Source organism: Antedon bifida, chromosome 8 (genome assembly GCF_963402885.1).
Source record: "Antedon bifida chromosome 8, ecAntBifi1.1, whole genome shotgun sequence".
In the NCBI taxonomy this organism is placed as follows: Eukaryota; Metazoa; Echinodermata; class Crinoidea; order Comatulida; family Antedonidae; genus Antedon; species Antedon bifida.
Window position 1 is genome coordinate 21547840 of NC_136233.1, and position 19747 is coordinate 21567586.

The window sequence follows — 19747 nt, forward strand, 5'->3', positions numbered from 1 at the left end:
TTGTCTTCCTGTCCCAATTCTACAATTTAGTTCCATATCTAAGAATTTGGTAACATTATTATTAAAGTTGTATCAGTATATTTTATTTACAATTAAACTATTCATATAATAATTCCTTAATTATTATACTTTAATTTACTTTATAAATGTACAAGCACGATTATCTGGTCAATTTAGATAATGATATAGTGATAGGTGGTGGTGGTAATATAATTATAGGCCTTACTAATAAATTAAAAAAAATGTACAGGATAATCCCAACTTTAAAACCACCGAGTTGATAAAAGCATATTTGTGGCATCGTCAAGCGAAATCAGACAGTCTCCCCCAGATCAGACAGTAGAAGTAGCAATATCACAAATACTGAAACTACATAATCCCAGATTTAAAATATTGAAAAGAAATATCTTGATTCCATCTACTTAACGCCTTCCATAGATATCACAGTTTAAAGTTTTGGTTGTTAGAATTTTCTTTTTTTTTTATATCCGAGGACAATCAGTGTTTTGAGAATATTGGTAACAGGAAAGTACAAACAAATAAGGTAGCTTTAGACAAATGGTATTCTAGCTGCATTATTGTATTTCAGTGAACCTTCGTTCATTTATGCCAAATTATTGAAAACAACCCTTTGGAATTCTGTTTGTGACGTACACCAGTGCATAGAATCAAAGAATAATTGTTTGCTAGTTTTACAGGGGATTCCCCTACACACAAAGCATGCAGAAATGAGTCATTTCAGGGATCATCTAATCATTTTGTGTTGACACGAATTTCGAATGCCTATAAGTATAATTCAGGCGATTCTTTAACTTATTTTATTGTTGAAAAGAAAAATTATTGAATAGTGCGCGATCTAGCCTATCTAATGTCGGCAAAAAATGCCGTCCTTTGACACTAAAGACGGCAATTTGCCAGTAAATGGTAGTACCACGACTACTGGGCGTATAGTTCGGTCAATGGGTAGGCTTATACCTACACACAATTAGAACAGAATTCATTTTTTTGGTAAATAATTATCTCTAAAGAACTACAGTACCAGAACAAAATAGAGAAAAAAAATGTAGTTGGATTAATAATATACCGTACTCGGTTTTAAAATATCCAGCAAATATATGTACTTTTACTAATGATTATTTGTTTGAATAAATTGTCCTGTACAACAAAATGAAGCATAAAGTGAATTATTTAATGCATGGTGGATAGTGCATAATAAGCGCGCCTATCCGTATCAACAAGTTCGTGTAAGACCAAACTGTATCTCTTATTTTAACAAAGACATTGTCCTATTTCAATGCCCACATTCATTTGCTTGATAATACAGTATATCATCATTTCGTGAAGGGTATAGGCTAATAGGGAGGTTTCGCAACCTTACGAATACGATAACGAAAACGGATACGTCATACATTTGTGAAACTTTTGAGCTGATCCCCATTTCATATTCGTAAAGCGTATTCGTGTTGACGAATATCATATTCGTAACTACAAAACGAGTATAGTTTTTGATCTATTTCGCACATTTTGCATTTGAATCAGGAATGATTCATGATTATAATATAATTATAGATTTATTGAAAGTAATTTAATAAAGTAATTTACTAAAATGCCAAGTCAATTTTGATAAATAGCAGTTTTTAAAGTCATCACTCGCTTTGATGTTACGCTAGGCCTAGGCAGCCAAGCACCAAGCAACACGTACCTGCGCTTCGCTCAAATTACTCCTTACCGCAGTCATATTTTGGACGCGCCTCAATATTTCGTTGCCATGCGAAACAGATTTTTTTATGGCTTACGAAAACGAATATGTGTGCGTGACGTATCCGTTTTCGTTATCGTATTCGTAAGATTGCGAAACCTCTCTAATACTGAGCCTTGTCATGCGTGAAACTATTGCATTACACTATGATTGCGTCACAACGTGTTCTATTTTTAGAAATGTCGTAAGAGCGACAGACTGTCAATATATAAGCGAACTAACAGACAGCGCGTTGCACAACAAGACAAGGTACAATATAAACACAATGTAATTCAAGCGGTAAAATAAAGAAAGTTGGTAGTAGAGAAATCTTTAAACATGACAATGACGAATATGACAGCTAATACGCAGCGACGAATAGCGATGAATGAGAGGTGTTCCAGAGCGTACTCCTATCGCTTTTTTGAATACCGGCCTCCGTGGCCGAAGGAAGGTCTTTTGCAAAGTCGGATTCGTAAAAAATATCACCACAAAAGAATCTCAACAAACCAAGGAAAGTATACGAAATACTACGTCTCCAAATAACATCTACATTGGGAAGAATTTTGGTGTTAAGCTATGCGACTATTTTAAGTTTGCACGCGCAGTTGAGCATGATGGAGAGAGGGCGCTAGTCCAGTGCTCTTTCAACTGTTTTAGATCGTTCGCGTCTATGGAGTTGTCGTCCTCTGGAAAGAAGCTGGAGATGTGTCCAAATGCTGGCGGAAATTCGGTTGAATCTGAAGTTCTCAGGTAAGATAAATAACATGTATTATTAGTAATATTGCTCAACATGGTAATACAATGAGAGAACACCTGGGTCGTAGACTTTTTGATATTTTATATGTGATTTTATATTGATTTGTATTTTGTATGTATAATTGTAACTATCTCTGCAGTGTATATAAGAGGAATTTCTGATGTATGTTTTTATATATTGGACCAAATAAAGAATAAAGAAAGAATAAACTTAAAATTTAATGGAGAAAAGTTAGTAATGTTTTACTATTTATAGATTTATTTTGGCACTGTACTGATGAAATAAATGTGGAACAAAATAAAATTTAAAAGAATTGCTTAGAAATATTGTAATGAACATTTATATAATTCACTTTTTAATTGATGTTATGAACATGATTTATTGGGGAAAAAATAATAATTTTCTTTTTTTTTATCTATAGTTTTGAAATGTTACATCGCTGTTTTGGTGCCGAGCTTTTGAAGACCGAAATGGAAGTGGATTACTTCCCATCTGGTGGCGCTATCACTGACTACACATGCCGTCTGTTTGGTATCACATTGGGCGTGTCCGTTACCAGGGCGATGAAATACAAAGGCCAGTTTGACATAGAGGATGCCACGAGGCTACTGACAAAGAAACTAAATGGTATGAGTTTTTGACAACAAATAAATAATTTTATTTCTCACTTGGACGCAACGTAATGACGTAAGCGCAAGTGAGTTGACCATGAATCACGACAGTTCACATCGCGTCGTGATTGGCCACATTACTTGCGTTACGCTTACGTCATCTGGCTGCGGGAATCATGGACTTTTTCAAATACACACTACGCATCTCAGACAGGAGAAACCTATACTTGCATCTGATTGGTTAATTGTTTATGATTCAATACAAAACGCCTCTACACAAGAGAATCGTCATTTTTACAGTTTTAAAATTGTCTGCATAAAGCTTGGTTCCTACTAGGACACAACGCAAGGACGTACGCGCAACGCAAGCGTGTTGACCAATGACAAGCGACATCGCGAATAATCCATCTCTTGTGATTGGTCAACTCACTTGGTTCCCACTGGAGATGCAACACAACGACGTAACGCAACGTAAGGGATCTGACAAATCACAAACAATGGATTTATTCGACTGTCGCTTGTCAATTGGTCAACTCGTTTGCGTTGCGTCTACGTCCTTGCGTTGCGTTCTAGTGGGAACCAAGCTTCACGTTGCGTTACGTCCTTTTGTGTTGCGTCTCTAGTGGGAACCAAACATTAGTGAGAGCATTTATACGTATACAAATACTGTACAATACATTTTTGCTAAGTGCACACACACCCACAAAGGGTATCAAAATGACCGCAACGGATGGAGATATTTGAAATACGCCCTGAGACTATTCTCATAAGTGGTGTCATGGGACCCACGTAGAAATTATTACTATAGGTGGTGTATTTCTTTCTTACTGTAGTCATTTTTAACAAATGTTTTTTTTCTTTACAGGGATATTAAATGCGACGCAGAACACGATGGAGGACTGGCATAAACAAGTGCTGCACGTCTGGGCACCGTCTCGCCATGTTGCCGATACCGTCCTGATAGCGTACGAGACGATCATACACGCTGACGTAAAAGCGAATACAGTTGTCATGGTAACTGTTACCGAAGTAACCAATCAGTATTGCTCAATGTTCGACAATCGAAAAAAGTGAACAATAGGACAAAAATGATATGTTTGTATCATGCCATCTTAATTTAACACTCTGTAATCAAATCCAAACGAAAATATATAAAGAGAGTGTTATTTATTTTAATGCAATATCTGTATTATAGTGTAAATTATTATTTTTTTATAAATTGTATACGATAGGTGTATTGTTGTTTGTATAAATTGTAAAATATCTTTAAAATGTTCGTATATCAACAGTGTTTTTTTATATTTGTCAATAAACACTGTAGTAAATGATATTTTCTGTTTTTGATTTTGTCCAATAAAAAATGTACACTTATTAGACGAAGTCTTCAATATGATTATCGATAGGTATAGTCTGATACGGAAGTGCATATGGAAACTATACGGTAGTTTTAAACGACATTGGAATGCAATACTTCATAATATAAAACATTACTGTAATAGATTTCCTATTATTTTCCTTTCCTAAACAAATATGTTTAAATTATGTTATGTTTAAAATTAAAACAAAAAGATGAGTTAAGACATCACCCATCTCATGAACATCTAGAAAGAGTGAAAAACGAATTCTGCTAAATTATAATAAATTTATAATAAATCAATAAATATAATAATTACATCTTACAAATTAAGAACATACTTCTAATTATAAATAATAATAAATAAATTTAAAGAAATCATAAATAATAATAGTCAGGCCGAGCACTCAAACCACAATGGATCTTAAGAGTAATATTAAACGGCAGTTATATAAGGAAGACAGTCTTATAATAACTTACCAGTTATGCCTGACATTTGTATATTTTAAATAGCAATACAAAAAATAGACACTAAAAAAAATATTTAAATTTTACGATAATCAAATTAAAACGGAATCAGAATTCAAAAATATAAAAGTAGAATTACAAGAATGATCATATTTACCACATAAAGTTCACTAAATTATTAAAAATTTAAGAAAGTTTTGTTTTAACTCGGTTAAAACAAAACATAAATGTATTTACTGTAATTTATTACTATTACTAGTGTGTGTTTGGTGATAATTTAAACTCCGCACTAGAAATAATAATTATTAGAATAATTCATAAGGTTATCCATTAGAAAGGATTAAGAGGGAGATAATCCTCAAATGAGGGAGATAATCCACAACTAGATGAAGATAATCCGCAACTAGAAGAAGATAATCAACAACTAGATGAAGATAATCTGCAACTAGATGGAGATAATCTGCAACTAGAGGGAGATAATCCGCAACTAAGATAATCCAATAACCTATTGCATCATAATATTTTAAGTTTCATTTTAATTTTACAGCTAATCTATTTCCTTCTCTACGTGATTCTCTCTGCATTTCTTTTTCAGTTTTTCTTCGCTGATGCTCCGCTATTCTTTGTTCTCGTTCTGCTTGTTTTTGCTGTCTTAAGACCTGGTCGGCCTCCCATAATAAATCATTGCTAGACTCCTCATCCCAGGCATTTTCATTGCTATCGTCCCAATTTGACAACTCAGGCTAAAAATATGGACATATTAATTAATGTTGACAATATCTTATCGTTAATTTGTCTTCTGAATAAAAATCGTTGCGCACAAAAATTATTGAAAAATTAGTTAGTGTTAACAAATTACATGCTATCCTTCAATTTCCAGAGTCCAGGGTTCAAGTCCTTGGGTGTGTACCAGGGTTTTACACAAACACACAACATAAACCTTTTAAGGGGACATTTTCAGGACCTATAAAAGTGTCCACATAATGGGGTATCCACTGAATAGGGTTTGCAGTTGTGTTGTTACACTATTGTATTATATTTGCAGAAAAGTTTCCCTTTTAATAGGGGTGTCCCAACGGAGAGGTTCTACTGTATTCCGTGAAACTTATAATAAGCTGTGTTTCCGAGATTCTCCCTTTCCATTCTTTTGTTATGTACTACAATTATTTATGTATGTTTGTGAATGGAAATAAAGACAGAAAGGAAAGGAACTTACATTTTCTGGCATTATCACCGATGCATTAACAGCCAGTCGACTGGAAAGAGAACTATGATTTGTCGGTGCTGGTACATTCTGGTCAACCATTTTCTTACGAATAACTTTCTTTAATATGAAAAATAAATATCATTAGTCATAAATTGTAAAACAGTTTATCGTTTCTGGACATATGACACTACTGTAATAATTACAAAAATGATAATTGTAAAAAATGTTATGTCTGACATTGGCGGGTCCATAGTTTTTGAAATTGGGGCAAATGAAAAAGTCCTAAAAATGATAGGTGGGATTTAGAACTTACAGGTTTTTTAAAAGATGGCACCATATCGGAAAAATAATCCATTTCAGGTTCTTGTTGATCCTGATTTGCTGGTATTTGATTGGTCGGATCAATCTTGATGCTGATTGGTGCGCCATCTCCCCAATCATCCCAATCTAATTCATTCTGAAAGAATAAAAGCATCTACAGTTAACAAGGTAATCAATTGATATAATATAATACCATTTAAAAACATAATGAGGACCCCTGCTATGTCATTTTTTGGTTTTGTTTTGTTCTATATTTAGGCAAAATGCCAAGGATAACCATAAGCGAATTCATTCACTATCCTTCTTAAAGGTGGCAATCCTGTTCACAAGACAAACATATACACAAGATGCTCTACATAAACAAAGTATTTGGGAGTGGAGTTTGAAAAAATCCTGACACTGCCAGTACTTGAACCAAGACCCTTGGATTGGTAGCCAAGCTTTCATAACTGCTAAGCCAATAGTAATTTTAGGATATTGAGTTGATCTTGTGTTTTGTTTTAGGACATACAGACAAACTTACTTCTGCATTACCACTGGATGACACTGGCAACCTTGAATCGCCATTGATTGTAATTGCTGAATCACTATTTGTTCGTTTGTGGCCTTTTACAAAACACATGGCCCTTTTTAGCAGTGATATTAAAAAGGTAAAACAGCAGCATAGTTTACTCAAATTTAATTGCACTATTTTCATCTTGGAAGCTGCTTCAACCTGTTGATGACAATTACATTTATTAACATAAAAACAATATGTTACACTTATAAATTAGGCTAATTTATTTTGTTTAAAATACAGAATTACAGTATGTTACATATGATATATGAATAAATATTAGGCCTACCCTATATAGTATATAATAATAGGCTATATAAAACATAACATATTCTTGTATTGTAAGATGATAATAAAATAATAGTCTTTTAGCCTATCTAGCTAGACCGCGGCGTAGTAGTTATTAGTAGTAGGTTACTAGTAATGTATCATGGATGTGCCGGCTACTTCCATCCATTCATCATGGATGTATCATTCCTACCACAAACTATTAATTAAACTACAGCAGCCACAGTAGAGAAAGAGACAGGCCTATTCTAGAGAGAGGCCTACTACTAACTAGTGAGTACTTCTACTCGGGCCTAGCATGCTGCATAAGGCCTAGGCTAGGTACCTGCAACTTATGGTGACACGCCCCTTTTTGATGTCGCCAAAAAAGTGTGACCTGATATTCAGATCGCGCTGAAGGTCCTTTTTAAAAAAAATCTTTAAAATTACTTCTGGTTGGATAATGATGACATTATTGGTACCAAAATGTCAACAGGGAGTTGTTCTACTGCTGGGAATTTTTTTTTTCTTTTTTCTGATGTTTATTTCATGAGTTACAACGATTCAAAAATATACCTCATCAAAACACGTCTTTTTTTCATAAAAAGTGAGTTAGTCCATTATTTTCATGTTTCAGTCCATATACTACATGCTATTACGATTATTTTGACATAAGTTTTGTGTATATTGATAGATGTTACAATGGAATTTTTAGATGTTGAAATTTTGTATTTTTCCACATGTTTACCTAGGCCTAGCATAGCATAGGATGTAGTGTTACGCAGGGATGTATCTCCCTGGTTAAAGAATAGGCCTTTGACGGTCTATGTCGACTCCTTTGTATACATAATATTCACTCTAAATCACTCTAAATATGTTTTAAAAAGTAGGAAATAAAATAAAACAATGTTTGATTTATAACATTCAATTATGTTTTGGTACTAAAGTTGTTAGAATACAGCGATTTTAAAAGATTGCAAATAAATATTTTTTATTAATAACAATAACCCGTATGAATATTAGTACGCTAGGTTGTCAGTTTACAATGCGGCCAATCAGAGTGCGTGTTTTTACCCAAGCTGGTGTAGATTTGGGTGTGCAAGTATAGTATGTTTGTGAATATCAATTCGACTGAAAGACAATTTGTAATAATTGTCAGAGGGTAGGGAAAAAGTTGTTATAACGTAAATGGGTTTGGTTGTTGTTGAGAAGAGGTAGATTCATGTTTGGAAAAATAATAAATTTAAATAATAATTTTCAAACAATTTTTAAGAATATTGCACTTCATTGCCACACTTTTTTTTTCTTATGCATTGAAATGCCTATACTGATTTTTTATGAAAAAAAAACATTAAAAAAATTATAAAAAATTACCATGTTGACGAATTTTAATTATTTTTGTGTTATTAAATTTCTATTTTTTTTCTTCATTTTTTGATGTATGACTCGATCTGTTTCAATAAGTTTGAATTTTCATGTTAGGTACCTACCTAGGCCCCTACCTAGACTAGTGACAAGTGTAGCCTAAATAGGCTAGTGTACTATATGGCCTAGCCCCACTACTAGCTAGGCTAGATTGATTCAAAATATAATAACTGTTGGCGTAATAATGATACTTACTTAGAGAGGGCCTAGGCCTACTACTTGCCTGGCTGGCTAGAACTGACCAGAGAGTAAAGTGACCTGGTTATTCGTCGTAAGTAAACAATTTTAAGTATACCTAAAGCACAGTATAAATTGCTACTCTAGTAGGAAAGCTTGGCCTGAATTGGGACTGCTGCTCATGTGGTGCATGTCTAGAAGCCTTCGTTCGGCGGGCGGTACGGTTCGGAAAGCAATGATGGGTCGAGCGGATAATAGTAGTCGAGCGAATTTTATGTGACACGATCTTTAAAAGGTGTATGGAACGCAATAGGCGCCTTCCATAAACAAATTTACACAATGTTTACGTTTTGCCATATTTGATTGGTTGAGTACGCATACTTTAGTAGTAATCGTTTGTTGGGACGAAGAAGCGAATTTTCAAAAACATTTTTCATTCTAAATAATGAACCTAACCTCTAAATATAAATATCTCTCAATAAGTAACCATTTCGATGCGTTTCGAACTCGCCAACTTTTTTCAGAAAACCGCGGACCGGGAGACAAAATACAGGAGTTTTTACAAATGTACATACTTTTTTTTCATTCATAATAACATTTATTCTTTTCTCTATCAAAGTAAACGAAATAACAATTTAAATATAAATAATTAAGAGGTAAAACCCAGGAAGTAATAACATGTGAAGGTCTCCCTCCAAAAAAACTTGTGACGGGTAATCATATTGAACAAACAGAAACAAAACAGGACAGACAGACAAGTAAAGCAAAACAATGACAAGGTAATAATAATAAAATATTATGGAAGCACAGAAAAGCAGAATAAATATGTTCTTTTGAAATTTTTATTAGTTATTTATGGAGTAGAATTTGTTTAGGTTTAAAAAGAAAACAAAATATTTTTTTAAGGTGCCATTTTAATTTCGTCGTGGAGATCATTAAATAATTTGGTGCCGCTATAACAGATATTATGTTGCATTAATGTTAATTTGGTAAGGGGAGGGTGGAGGTTACAGGAGGATCTAGTTTTATGGGTATGAATACTATTATTTTTTATAAAATATGTTTTAGACTGTATTGCTATGAGATTAACACAACATATTGTAGTTAATTTCACCAAAATATAATTTCATATAGAAAAGATGCATAGTAAAATATTTAGGCCTAGAGTGTTAGCAACCATGACACTATGAGTATCAACGCTATGGTAGATGCTGCCGCCCTCAATGTCACGCTACTACTCGGCGAGTTGTTTGACTTGCATACATCGTTGGTATCTTCCATCCGGTCGTTCTCACTGAACCACACGGGGAATTCCTCGGGATATGGAACACCCTGAAGTAATGAAAAACATAATTATCTAAATATGAATATTAATTTTATCGTTTTTTTTGTGTGTGTGTATTTTCGGGTTTACCGCTGTCGCACACAACGCATTTATTCTAGTTTGTATTTCGTTTTTTTTTTCATAAAAAAAAACATTATATTGTCCCATTTTTCAGAATAAATGTATCGGATCAATATTCTTCTCAAGCGTTTACTTTCTAAGATTGTTGTCCCTCTTAATTTGGTTAAATTTAACTGTTAATCGGCCTTGTGCGAAAGGGTCATAAGAGGATAGGTAGGTAGGTAAGAGGTAAGTAGGTAGGTAGGTAGGTAGGAATGGTAGGTAGGTAGGCATAGGTAACTGTTATTTTGATTATCATTATTGAGAAATTAAATAAAAATGAATTAGCTTTGGTTTGATTTATTTATGCCTACTTACGTCTACTTGTTCAAAGTCCGTATCTACGCAAATGTCGAGCCGTTTTCCCTTGTATGAAACCTCATACAAGCCTCGCCTCAACGTCTCTGGGTCGACAGAAGAAGCTAGCATGTCAAGGCAAGCTTTAATCTCACATGATCTATTCAGAGATGCAAGTCAATCAAGGTTTTTTTATTAATTGATGTAGATAATAATAATAATATCCTAGATCCTCTCTAAGCGAGAGTTGGATTCGAACCTTGATCTCACGATCAGTAGTCGAACGTCCAACACATTGCGCCACACACCCTTACATTATAAGATAACTTATTGTTGGGACCAATTCTAAGCCAATAATCTATTTCTTTACCTACCCAGCTGGTATGTTGAATGCTTCGAAGTAGGCCTGTAAGCTTGGATTTGAAAGGCAGGAACCAGCAAGAGTTTGCCTTGGATAATAAAGGAGGTACGCTAAACACATCTCACTTTTTGTACTTCCACCGCCCTATAAACAGAAAACACGATTCTGTGTTTTATGAAAACAATATTTTATCAATTAAAGCACGATAAAATGCATACGATTTATTTTTCTTATTGATCATGACGTCATTTTTATTGGAATTTTATTCTTCGAAGATGTTCTAGTTTCCTTTGTTTGGTGTAGGAAATATGTTTATGTATGTATGTATCATTTCGTTATCGTCTAGATCTATAGGCATCTTAAGCGGCTTACTGTTGTAATAGTAGTTCTACCCACTGTGTTATACGTACACGTCACAACTAAGTCATCACCCTATATAAAAGAAGAACAAAAGAAATAGGCCATAAAAAGATTACTTCGATATACACATTGTCATACACTATAGTAGATGTATTTATTTTTATCAGAAGTAACGCGAGACACTGCAACAATAGCCCGCAAAAAATGCCAATACACAAAGATGAGCTCCTACCACCGGTACCTATACATAGCAGTGTCTCACATCCTGCTATCCTGTGTGCGCCAAAGATTAACATAGATTCTTTATTTTCATGAGCTTACCGTTTTCAGCTTACCGTTACCGCTCGTCTGTGTAAAATTGGCCTTATTCACCAATGAGACACTAATTAAGCAAGATATTTTATTTAAGTTTTCACGACGCGCATTTCTACTACGCACCTCAAGTCAACGCATACTCATAGCGTGTTCAGGATGTTTTACTTGAAAAGCGCCCCGTAGTCTACTATTTGCGCGTCGTAAAAATGAACGGTCGATAGCATATGGATATTGTTTTGGGATTTTAAGTGTGTTTCCTGCATGAACCTAGTGTAGAATAAAATGGTAAAAACGGCGGGATGATTTTAATTCCATCCGGATTATACTACGGATCCGCCTGAACATCTATCGTTTAAGCGTGGTTTCTCTCCTAAATCGTGGTTCCCATTAGCGACGTAATGCAACGCATAGCAACGACGTAGTGACGCAAAGTGCTGTATTGCGTAATCACAAGTGGGAACTGACAACGCAACATTGCTACAAACATCGCAGGTTTGATTTCACGCAGGTGGGGGCAAACAAAATTATTTTAAGGCCATTTTGTTATGTTGCGTTGCGTTACGTTGCGTCGCCAGTGGGAACCAAGCTTAAAGACGCAACGCAAGGATGTCACGCAATGCAAGCGAGTTGACCAGTGACAAGCCACTGTTGGAATCATCCATCTATTGCGTCTCTATAGTGGGAATCAACCTCTAACTAGAAATTCTTACAGCTTTAATAATCTTCTCAGGTTTTAAGTATCTGTTCTCCTGAAGGTTGAAGTCATAGTTGTCGTCTATTGCCAAATCAGCAATCAACTTTCCATCTCGATACTGCTGAAGACTGATTTTCCGGGCTAAGAACGCAAACAAAACAAACGAGTTTAGTTCTGGTTTTGAATCAGTTAAGCTGAATCAGATGAGCCTTTTCGGGTCGGTAAGGACGAACGTTAAATCCACCAAAAGTACTATATTGTTGAAGACTGATTTGCCGGGCTAAGAACGCAAAAAAAAAAAAGTACACTTGGATTATACGCATGCGCAGAATAATATTCACCACATTCACATCTTGTTTTGTTTCATGGAACGAAAGACACAGCGCCGTGTTGTGAAATAATGGAAAATTATATAAAGAGTTTTGTTCCGCAAACGGACAAGTATGAATGTAGCGTTAATCACTATCCTTCCTTCCCGAAAGCTCATTACTTAAAATACTGTAATATACTCGGATTTTAAAACACAAAGCACAAGTTTTACGTTAGGCCTACTTTGCCTACGTTTTTACCTTTTACTGCACTGAAACAGATCACCATTACAGTGTACCAAATGTGATATGATAACATACCTGCAATATGACTGTGAAGCATTACCAACATTAATTTGATGTCCTCCTGCAAGACCTTTAAATATAATAATAAACAAATTATTGTGGTAGCTAGATTTTAATAGGCTTTAATGGAAACAGACAAGGTAGGCCTGTAGCAAAAACTATTGGAAAATTACTCAAATTCGTTTTTAAATTACTCAAATTCGTTCTTAATTGTTTAAGAGTGAAAAAGTTTAGTAATAAGGCCAACTCTTTTGAAGCATTCCGTATACGCGCCTCTGTGATGGCGCTAGTGACACTCCGTTATCCATAATTAATTACTAGAATGACGTAACGCGCGTCATTGGACTTATTTGCAATTTAACTAATAACTGGTCTTACTTTCTTTGTACAATTACTAAAACAAAATCCAAATGTCTTGAATGACGTTTCATTGGGTGGAATGCTTTGCAGGGGGGTAACGTTCTCTCCAAGTGCCCACACATCTGCCTCGTATTGACGAAGTGTTGGAGTGTAGTAAAGCCTGACACCAGAATTGTCGTGGAAATCTAAAGATACAATCAACGATGTTGAAATGTTTGCAATTTTAAGCGTTATAGTCTACCCTTTCGAACTCCGGGTTTGCCCAGTGGCGTAACGCCTGAGGCCCCTGGTTTTGGAACCATAAGTGGCCCTCCAACGCTGGGGCCTCGGGCGTTTTTAGCCTTTTTCGGCATATTTTAATGCCTGCTTTTTCCTCTGGACACTGCTCAGGGGCTCATAAGCTTCGGGGCCCCTGGGTTTAGCTAGTGAGCACTCATAGCCGTTACGCCACCGGGTTTGCCACCATTGCTCGGAGAAGGTTGTGACTGGATGTAGTGTCCTCAGTCTATGGCTGTACAATCTTCTCCAAACAGTGGCAAAATCGGAGTTTGCAAACAAACTTTTAAAGGTATTGAATGAATACTATTTTTTTTATTCAAAGTTTTACACAGTTTCTGAAATAAATTCTACTTACCTGGTGATTGTGCAGGATTGTCATAATGCATCTCTAGGAAAATAACAGTGGGGTCACTCTTTCTGCCAAGAGAAATACCAACATGCTCCGGAAGGACAAGAGGCTATAGTACGTGGAAAATTATTTAATAATTATATAATATGAAATTTCTCCTCGCCTGCCAGACATAGGAAATATTCCAGTAGGTCACTTTCTTATATAACACAGTCCAGTTCAGTGTACAAAAAATGCTCTTGTACATTTTGTGCATCTGTTTAAGACTAGTAGGTGGCACGGAGTTCACATGGCCACTGATTTATGTCAGAGGAGAAGCCTGAATTAACAGCACAGACCCTAAAGCTCTGTCTACACTATCAAACTAGTTTAACAAAAAAATGTTATGTGCCCAAGGTAGTGATATGCCCAAATTTGGTAGTGATATGACATCAACGTGTCCATATATGGGCACATCACATTTTTGTCACATAAAGTTTGATAGTGTAAACCCAGCTTTAGGAAGCATACATGTAGTTTAAAAGCATCGAATACACGGCGCCCTGAGCATGAATTATTGTTGAAATGTGCTATACAAAATGGAAATTATTGTTTGTTTGTCTTTTAGTTTATCTGTAGTGTAATATACTCACACCACCACCAATTGCCCATCCATACATCATACGATCACACGCCTGTAAATCAGGCGGCATACGTTCACTATTACATCTACTTGACCAGCTTGTGTTCGTAGCTTTGCAACCGTACATTATCAGATGATGTACTAGATACTCATGTCCTTTTTGGACAATTGTCTCCGCCTATCAAATCAAACAGAAATCATATTACATGTGTTTGATACCAAATTATGTTAAATTTAATTATGGGAGTGAAGGGTCGTAGTCTCCGGATTTCCTGTAATGGCAAACAGGATTAGCGGTATATTTATGAATGCAAAAAAAAACATGCTTTGGCAAATCTCCAAATTAATATTAATAATCTGACTTACAGCTGGTATCAAACTTGACTACGTAGGCCCATTGGTCACACCGATGGAGTTGCAGTGTTTTGGCTTACAAACAAACTCTTGAAAAATGTATGTCTGTGCAATCAGTGTTTAAAGGCCAGGTGCGGGCAAAAAATTTCTATTGATCATACATTCCAATAATTATCGATCTATAGTTTCCCCTATGTTTCATAATTTTTGGGATTTTATTTGTGTTACACGAGCTTGTTGAAAATAAGCACTTTCTTATCAGTGGGGGGATAGTTCAAATTACACAGTAAAATCTCTATTCTTTTGTACACAAATTTTGTAAATAGAGAGGCATTTTAAAAAGCTATGAAAACTAAACTTTGTGGTAAAAAATGTTATCAGATGACTAAATATAGGTAATATAACTTGAATTTTACATTTCTGGTATTTTTATTCAACTTCAGATTTTTATTTTCATGTTATAGCAAAAATTATCCACCGTATATCCACCATCTTTTTTCACCTTCTAGGGAGTCACCAGACATGTTATTACATTAGGTTAACTACCTAACTACTGAAAAAAAGTCTTCTTGGTTTTTATGGCAGAATTTTGCCAAATTTTGTATTTGACCATATTAAGGGAAATTCATGTTTTTTTGTCTTGATTTCTGTTACAAATATTTGATTTATGTACAATTAACCAGATATTATATTTAAAATTCATGCCTGTACCTGAGCTTTAAGTAGGCCTACCATTTAGCATAAGACGCTGATGTAATTCAGCGTTCTATCCATTCAGAACGTTTTTTTTATGCTATCAAGAACCGTCCTGATAAGCATCGTTGCCCTGTGTCTGAATGCCTCTCTGTGATTTACCTTGCTATCAGAAACCACAATACTTACAAGCACAATGTGAACTGGCCTTTCAAATCTTGGAACTGCGAATGACGCACACCAGTAGGTTGTGTCACGATCACTCGATACCGTCACCTGAAGTTTAAACAAAAATTAAACCATTGAGGTATGTTATACCTCTCAATGACATCCACTCATCATAACTGGGACCTCGGGGGAGAACTGTCTTTGACTGAAAAAGCTACCCAGTATAAAGAAATACTTAAAGTAAAATCTGAAAGTTTGGATTTCATTTGATAAATAAATCTTATCACTATTAGTCGTCTTTCCCATCCGTGTATATGTGATGGCACTAGTTACATTCCGTTATGCATGAGTGAATAATTAATGAATGACGTAATGCATAAACGGGCATAAATAGAGAGTAAGATCTGTAGGCCGGTAATGCTATTGTAACAAGTCAGATATGTATTTATGTAAATAAATACGAATTTTGGATTTCATTTGAAAATAAATCTTATCACTATTAGTCGTCTTTCCCATCCGTATATATGTGATGGCACTAGTTACATTCACATTACATTTAACAAGCCAGATATGTATTTATGTAAATAAAGTACGAATTAATTTAGCTGATTTTCGTTGTTTAGTACTTGTTTGAAAATTATTGACCGAAATCAAGTTATTTACGTTTGGCATGAACATTTCAAAATACTCAGCATCATGTGGTAATTCGACTCGATTTTCTATAGCAGCAGTAAGTACCACAGAGCGTACTCCTCTGGAAGAGCCATGATACGTAAGATCATCGTAATCCTCTGGATCAAGGTTGTTCACGGCCCAGATGATTCTCATAGTGTCATCCTGTAATGATACAGAATCAAACAATATTATTTTTCAAGAGAAAAAAAAAACAATAAGCAAAGAGACCAAGATCAAAAGATGGAAATAGATCGGCCATGATTGTGATGAGAATGGAAAACAATATAGTCAGTGTATGACATGAAAACTGGAAGACATGTGGAGAGTCGGACGGCCAACAACACAGTGGCGGAGATCAGTTGAAAAAGAGAGAGAATTAATACTTTGGATGGAGAACATGGAACGAAGCAAAACAAATCGCCGCTAATAGAACTAACTGGACAATTACCGCTGCGGCCTTATGGGCCACGAGGCCTGAAGAGGTTAGGTACGTCTAGATAGGTACATATATTATTTGCATTGCTTTCGAAGTACAATAGTATAGACAAATTTAAGAGAATAATAACAAAAACAATATGGGAAAGAATATGGACATTTTTAATTTACAAAAGTTGATAACTGTAACAAAGAAAAGATATTAGAAAATTATTACAAAAATAAAATAATGAAAAAAGTCAATGATGATATTAATATGTGAATAAAAAGTGTTCACGCCATGCCACAAAATGAAAACAAAATAAAAAATTAAAAGTAAAATTAAAAGTAGGCCTGCAGCTGGTAGAGGTAAATAAATAATAAATCGTCGCAGTGATATTTTAATCCTAATATGGTTAGAAAGGTGTGTTGCGGGATTAAATTAAGAAGTGGAATTATTTTTTCTAATCAAAACGTCCTCGTAGCACTTCCAAATACACTCATTAACCAACACTATATCATCCTCGTCACGAACCTAGAACTTCCGGCCGAGAGGCTCGCGTTTGACCAATGCGAAGATTTGCAAATAATTCGTTTACGCATGCGCAAGAGACTCGGTGTGAATAGGTGTTTTTTAAGTTATGTGCCAACTCATGTTAACGATCCACGATATATAATCACATACCATTGACATACTCAATACTAAGCATTTACATAATGTTGCGATCTTTGTTTATGTTATTGCTGCTTATTTGAATGTCGCCGCTAATAGAACTAACTGGACAATTACCGCTGCGGCCTTATGGGCCACGAGGCCTGAAGAGGTTAGGTACGTCTAGATAGGTACATATATTATTTGCATTGCTTTCGAAGTACAATAGTATAGACAAATTTAAGAGAATAATAACAAAAACAATATGGGAAAGAATATGGACATTTTTAATTTACAAAAGTTGATAACTGTAACAAAGAAAAGATATTAGAAAATTATTACAAAAATAAAATAATGAAAAAAGTCAATGATGATATTAATATGTGAATAAAAAGTGTTCACGCCATGCCACAAAATGAAAACAAAATAAAAAATTAAAAGTAAAATTAAAAGTAGGCCTGCAGCTGGTAGAGGTAAATAAATAATAAATCGTCGCAGTGATATTTTAATCCTAATATGGTTAGAAAGGTGTGTTGCGGGATTAAATTAAGAAGTGGAATTATTTTTTCTAATCAAAACGTCCTCGTAGCACTTCCAAATACACTCATTAACCAACACTATATCATCCTCGTCACGAACCTAGAACTTCCGGCCGAGAGGCTCGCGTTTGACCAATGCGAAGATTTGCAAATAATTCGTTTACGCATGCGCAAGAGACTCGGTGTGAATAGGTGTTTTTTAAGTTATGTGCCAACTCATGTTAACGATCCACGATATATAATCACATACCATTGACATACTCAATACTAAGCATTTACATAATGTTGCGATCTTTGTTTATGTTATTGCTGCTTATTTGAATGTATTATTATAGTTTATTATGTTTAGATTCAACCTGTTAGTGGCGGTTTCATCGCTGTTGGTTGTCAACTGAATAAAATAAAATAAAATAAAAATAAAAAATTACGCATTCTTACATTTAGAACGTTATCCTGGTCGTCACACGTCTTCATTGCCCGGCTAAATCCAATTGTCGTTCGACCACCTTCTTCACGTCCATACAGAAGAGTGTAATCCTGAGATGTATCCGCCTCTGGTTTAGCATAGGCGGTTGCATGCCGATCCTACATATATACATTACGAATAGTTAGATAATAATAGTTTAGAAAAAATTGGTAATTTACTCCGTTGAAAATAAATACATCTAGATTAGTAGAAAATGATAAACTGCGTTTCATTATTGTAGGCCTCATGACAATTTGTTATTATAGGATTTTTTCCTTTGCCTATATATTTCATTATCGGTTTTTATGCTTTTTTATATTTAATCTTAAGAGCTTTGTATGTTTACAAACAACAAGTTTTAAATATTTTTATATATTTGACAATAAATGATATGCAAGCAGCGAATTCATACTGTAAACAACTAGAAGACTAGTAGAACTCGTCCACAAGACGAGTTGGGTTATTCACATAAAATTAAAATACAACTTACGGATAGGAAAGCTTCTCCGTTTTTTACCCATCCGACTACGATATCCGATCCTGGCATTCCACCATTAGGAGAAAAGCCAATAGCGACGTACCCTGACGTAACAGCACTCATTTCGAAGATTATATTTTGTTCATCAAGTTTCCATTTCAGAATAAAATCATATTTTTCGTCCAGAACTACTTCGTTGATAAAACGTTCAGCATCAACACATAAAGAATATGTATAAATATATATAAAGAAAAAACAAGTAACCATTAAAGTTTTTCCAAACATGCTGCCTTATGTATTCGTTGTTCAACTCTGTTTCGAAACTCCTTCAATAACACACACTAGAATTAGTAAATCCCTCTCTTCAGTATAGGCCTACATAAGCAAAATTACACTTTTTATTTAGCGTTAATTATTAATGTTGTCAGTCTTCTTCCTCTACCAACCACACGACTGTAATAGCACTTATGGACGATCGACGCACCAACTGAATTATTTTACCAGGCATTATTTGGAACATACCACTGCACCATAGGGGTATTTTAGAAGCCATAGTATAAAGTAGTTTTATTCAATTCACAAAAATATGAAAACAAAACCAGGACTTTCTTTTCACAATACTCTCTTTATTTAGAAACAAGATAATATAAATTGTCTATGTATACAACAACATAGCTAATTAATAACGTTATTATATATAAATATATAAAATATGAATAATTATTAATT

At 34.7% G+C, this 19747-nt stretch overlaps 3 protein-coding genes across 7 annotated transcripts; 1 reads left to right on the forward strand and 2 right to left on the reverse strand.

The window, feature by feature from the left end:
• Window positions 1-1977: 1977 nt before the first annotated feature.
• Window positions 1978-4338, forward strand: LOC144850157 (AAC-rich mRNA clone AAC4 protein-like). The gene is made up of 3 exons (XM_078707375.1): window positions 1978-2491; window positions 2920-3125; window positions 3975-4338. Exons 1-3 carry the CDS (start codon window positions 2127-2129, stop codon window positions 4181-4183), a joined length of 780 nt encoding a protein of 259 aa, XP_078563501.1. The 5' UTR covers window positions 1978-2126; the 3' UTR covers window positions 4184-4338.
• Window positions 4339-4580: 242 nt separating this feature from the next.
• LOC144850158 (receptor-binding cancer antigen expressed on SiSo cells-like) lies at window positions 4581-9135 on the reverse strand. Of its 4 annotated transcripts, none has more exons than XM_078707379.1 (5): window positions 8927-9135; window positions 6983-7167; window positions 6452-6595; window positions 6148-6255; window positions 4581-5674 (listed from the first exon to the last, which is right to left on the reverse strand). In XM_078707379.1, exons 2-5 carry the CDS (start codon window positions 7154-7156, stop codon window positions 5462-5464), a joined length of 639 nt encoding a protein of 212 aa, XP_078563505.1. In that variant the 5' UTR covers window positions 7157-7167; window positions 8927-9135; the 3' UTR covers window positions 4581-5461. The 4 variants fall into 4 exon arrangements, with proteins under 4 accessions (XP_078563505.1, XP_078563502.1, XP_078563503.1 ...); XM_078707376.1 differs by having other exon boundaries at window positions 6983-7174; window positions 8903-9135; XM_078707377.1 differs by having other exon boundaries at window positions 8899-9135.
• A 464-nt stretch (window positions 9136-9599) lies between these two features.
• LOC144850715 (DBH-like monooxygenase protein 1 homolog) lies at window positions 9600-19350 on the reverse strand. 2 transcript variants are annotated; one of them, XM_078708108.1, is made up of 13 exons: window positions 19031-19350; window positions 18513-18659; window positions 16458-16631; window positions 15816-15902; window positions 14590-14757; window positions 13964-14066; window positions 13348-13514; window positions 12985-13039; window positions 12372-12496; window positions 11359-11418; window positions 11000-11130; window positions 10647-10785; window positions 9600-10216 (listed from the first exon to the last, which is right to left on the reverse strand). In XM_078708108.1, exons 1-13 carry the CDS (start codon window positions 19301-19303, stop codon window positions 10046-10048), a joined length of 1800 nt encoding a protein of 599 aa, XP_078564234.1. In that variant the 5' UTR covers window positions 19304-19350; the 3' UTR covers window positions 9600-10045. The 2 variants fall into 2 exon arrangements, with proteins under 2 accessions (XP_078564234.1, XP_078564236.1); XM_078708110.1 differs by lacking the exon at window positions 9600-10216 and having other exon boundaries at window positions 10648-10785; window positions 11000-11074.
• Between the last annotated feature and the right edge of the window lie 397 nt (window positions 19351-19747).

Excerpts from the sequence above, each read along its gene's own strand:
- LOC144850158 (XM_078707379.1), bottom strand. The coding sequence starts at position 7,156 with ATGAAAATAGTGCAATTAAATTTGAGTAAACTATGCTGCTGTTTTACC. Across the intron at positions 6,596-6,982 it reads CATCCAGTGGTAATGCAGAA|AATGAATTAGATTGGGATGA; the intron begins GTAAGTTTGTCT and ends TTATTCTTTCAG. Across the intron at positions 5,675-6,147 it reads CGGTGATAATGCCAGAAAAT|CCTGAGTTGTCAAATTGGGA; the intron begins GTAAGTTCCTTT and ends CCATATTTTTAG.
- LOC144850157 (XM_078707375.1), top strand. The coding sequence starts at position 2,127 with ATGAGAGGTGTTCCAGAGCGTACTCCTATCGCTTTTTTGAATACCGGC. Across the intron at positions 2,492-2,919 it reads GTTGAATCTGAAGTTCTCAG|TTTTGAAATGTTACATCGCT; the intron begins GTAAGATAAATA and ends TTTTATCTATAG. Across the intron at positions 3,126-3,974 it reads ACTGACAAAGAAACTAAATG|GGATATTAAATGCGACGCAG; the intron begins GTATGAGTTTTT and ends TTTTCTTTACAG.
- LOC144850715 (XM_078708108.1), bottom strand. The coding sequence starts at position 19,303 with ATGTTTGGAAAAACTTTAATGGTTACTTGTTTTTTCTTTATATATATT. Across the intron at positions 13,515-13,963 it reads CAATCCTGCACAATCACCAG|ATTTCCACGACAATTCTGGT; the intron begins GTAAGTAGAATT and ends TTGTATCTTTAG. Across the intron at positions 10,217-10,646 it reads CGGACTTTGAACAAGTAGAC|GGTGTTCCATATCCCGAGGA; the intron begins GTAAGTAGGCAT and ends TCATTACTTCAG.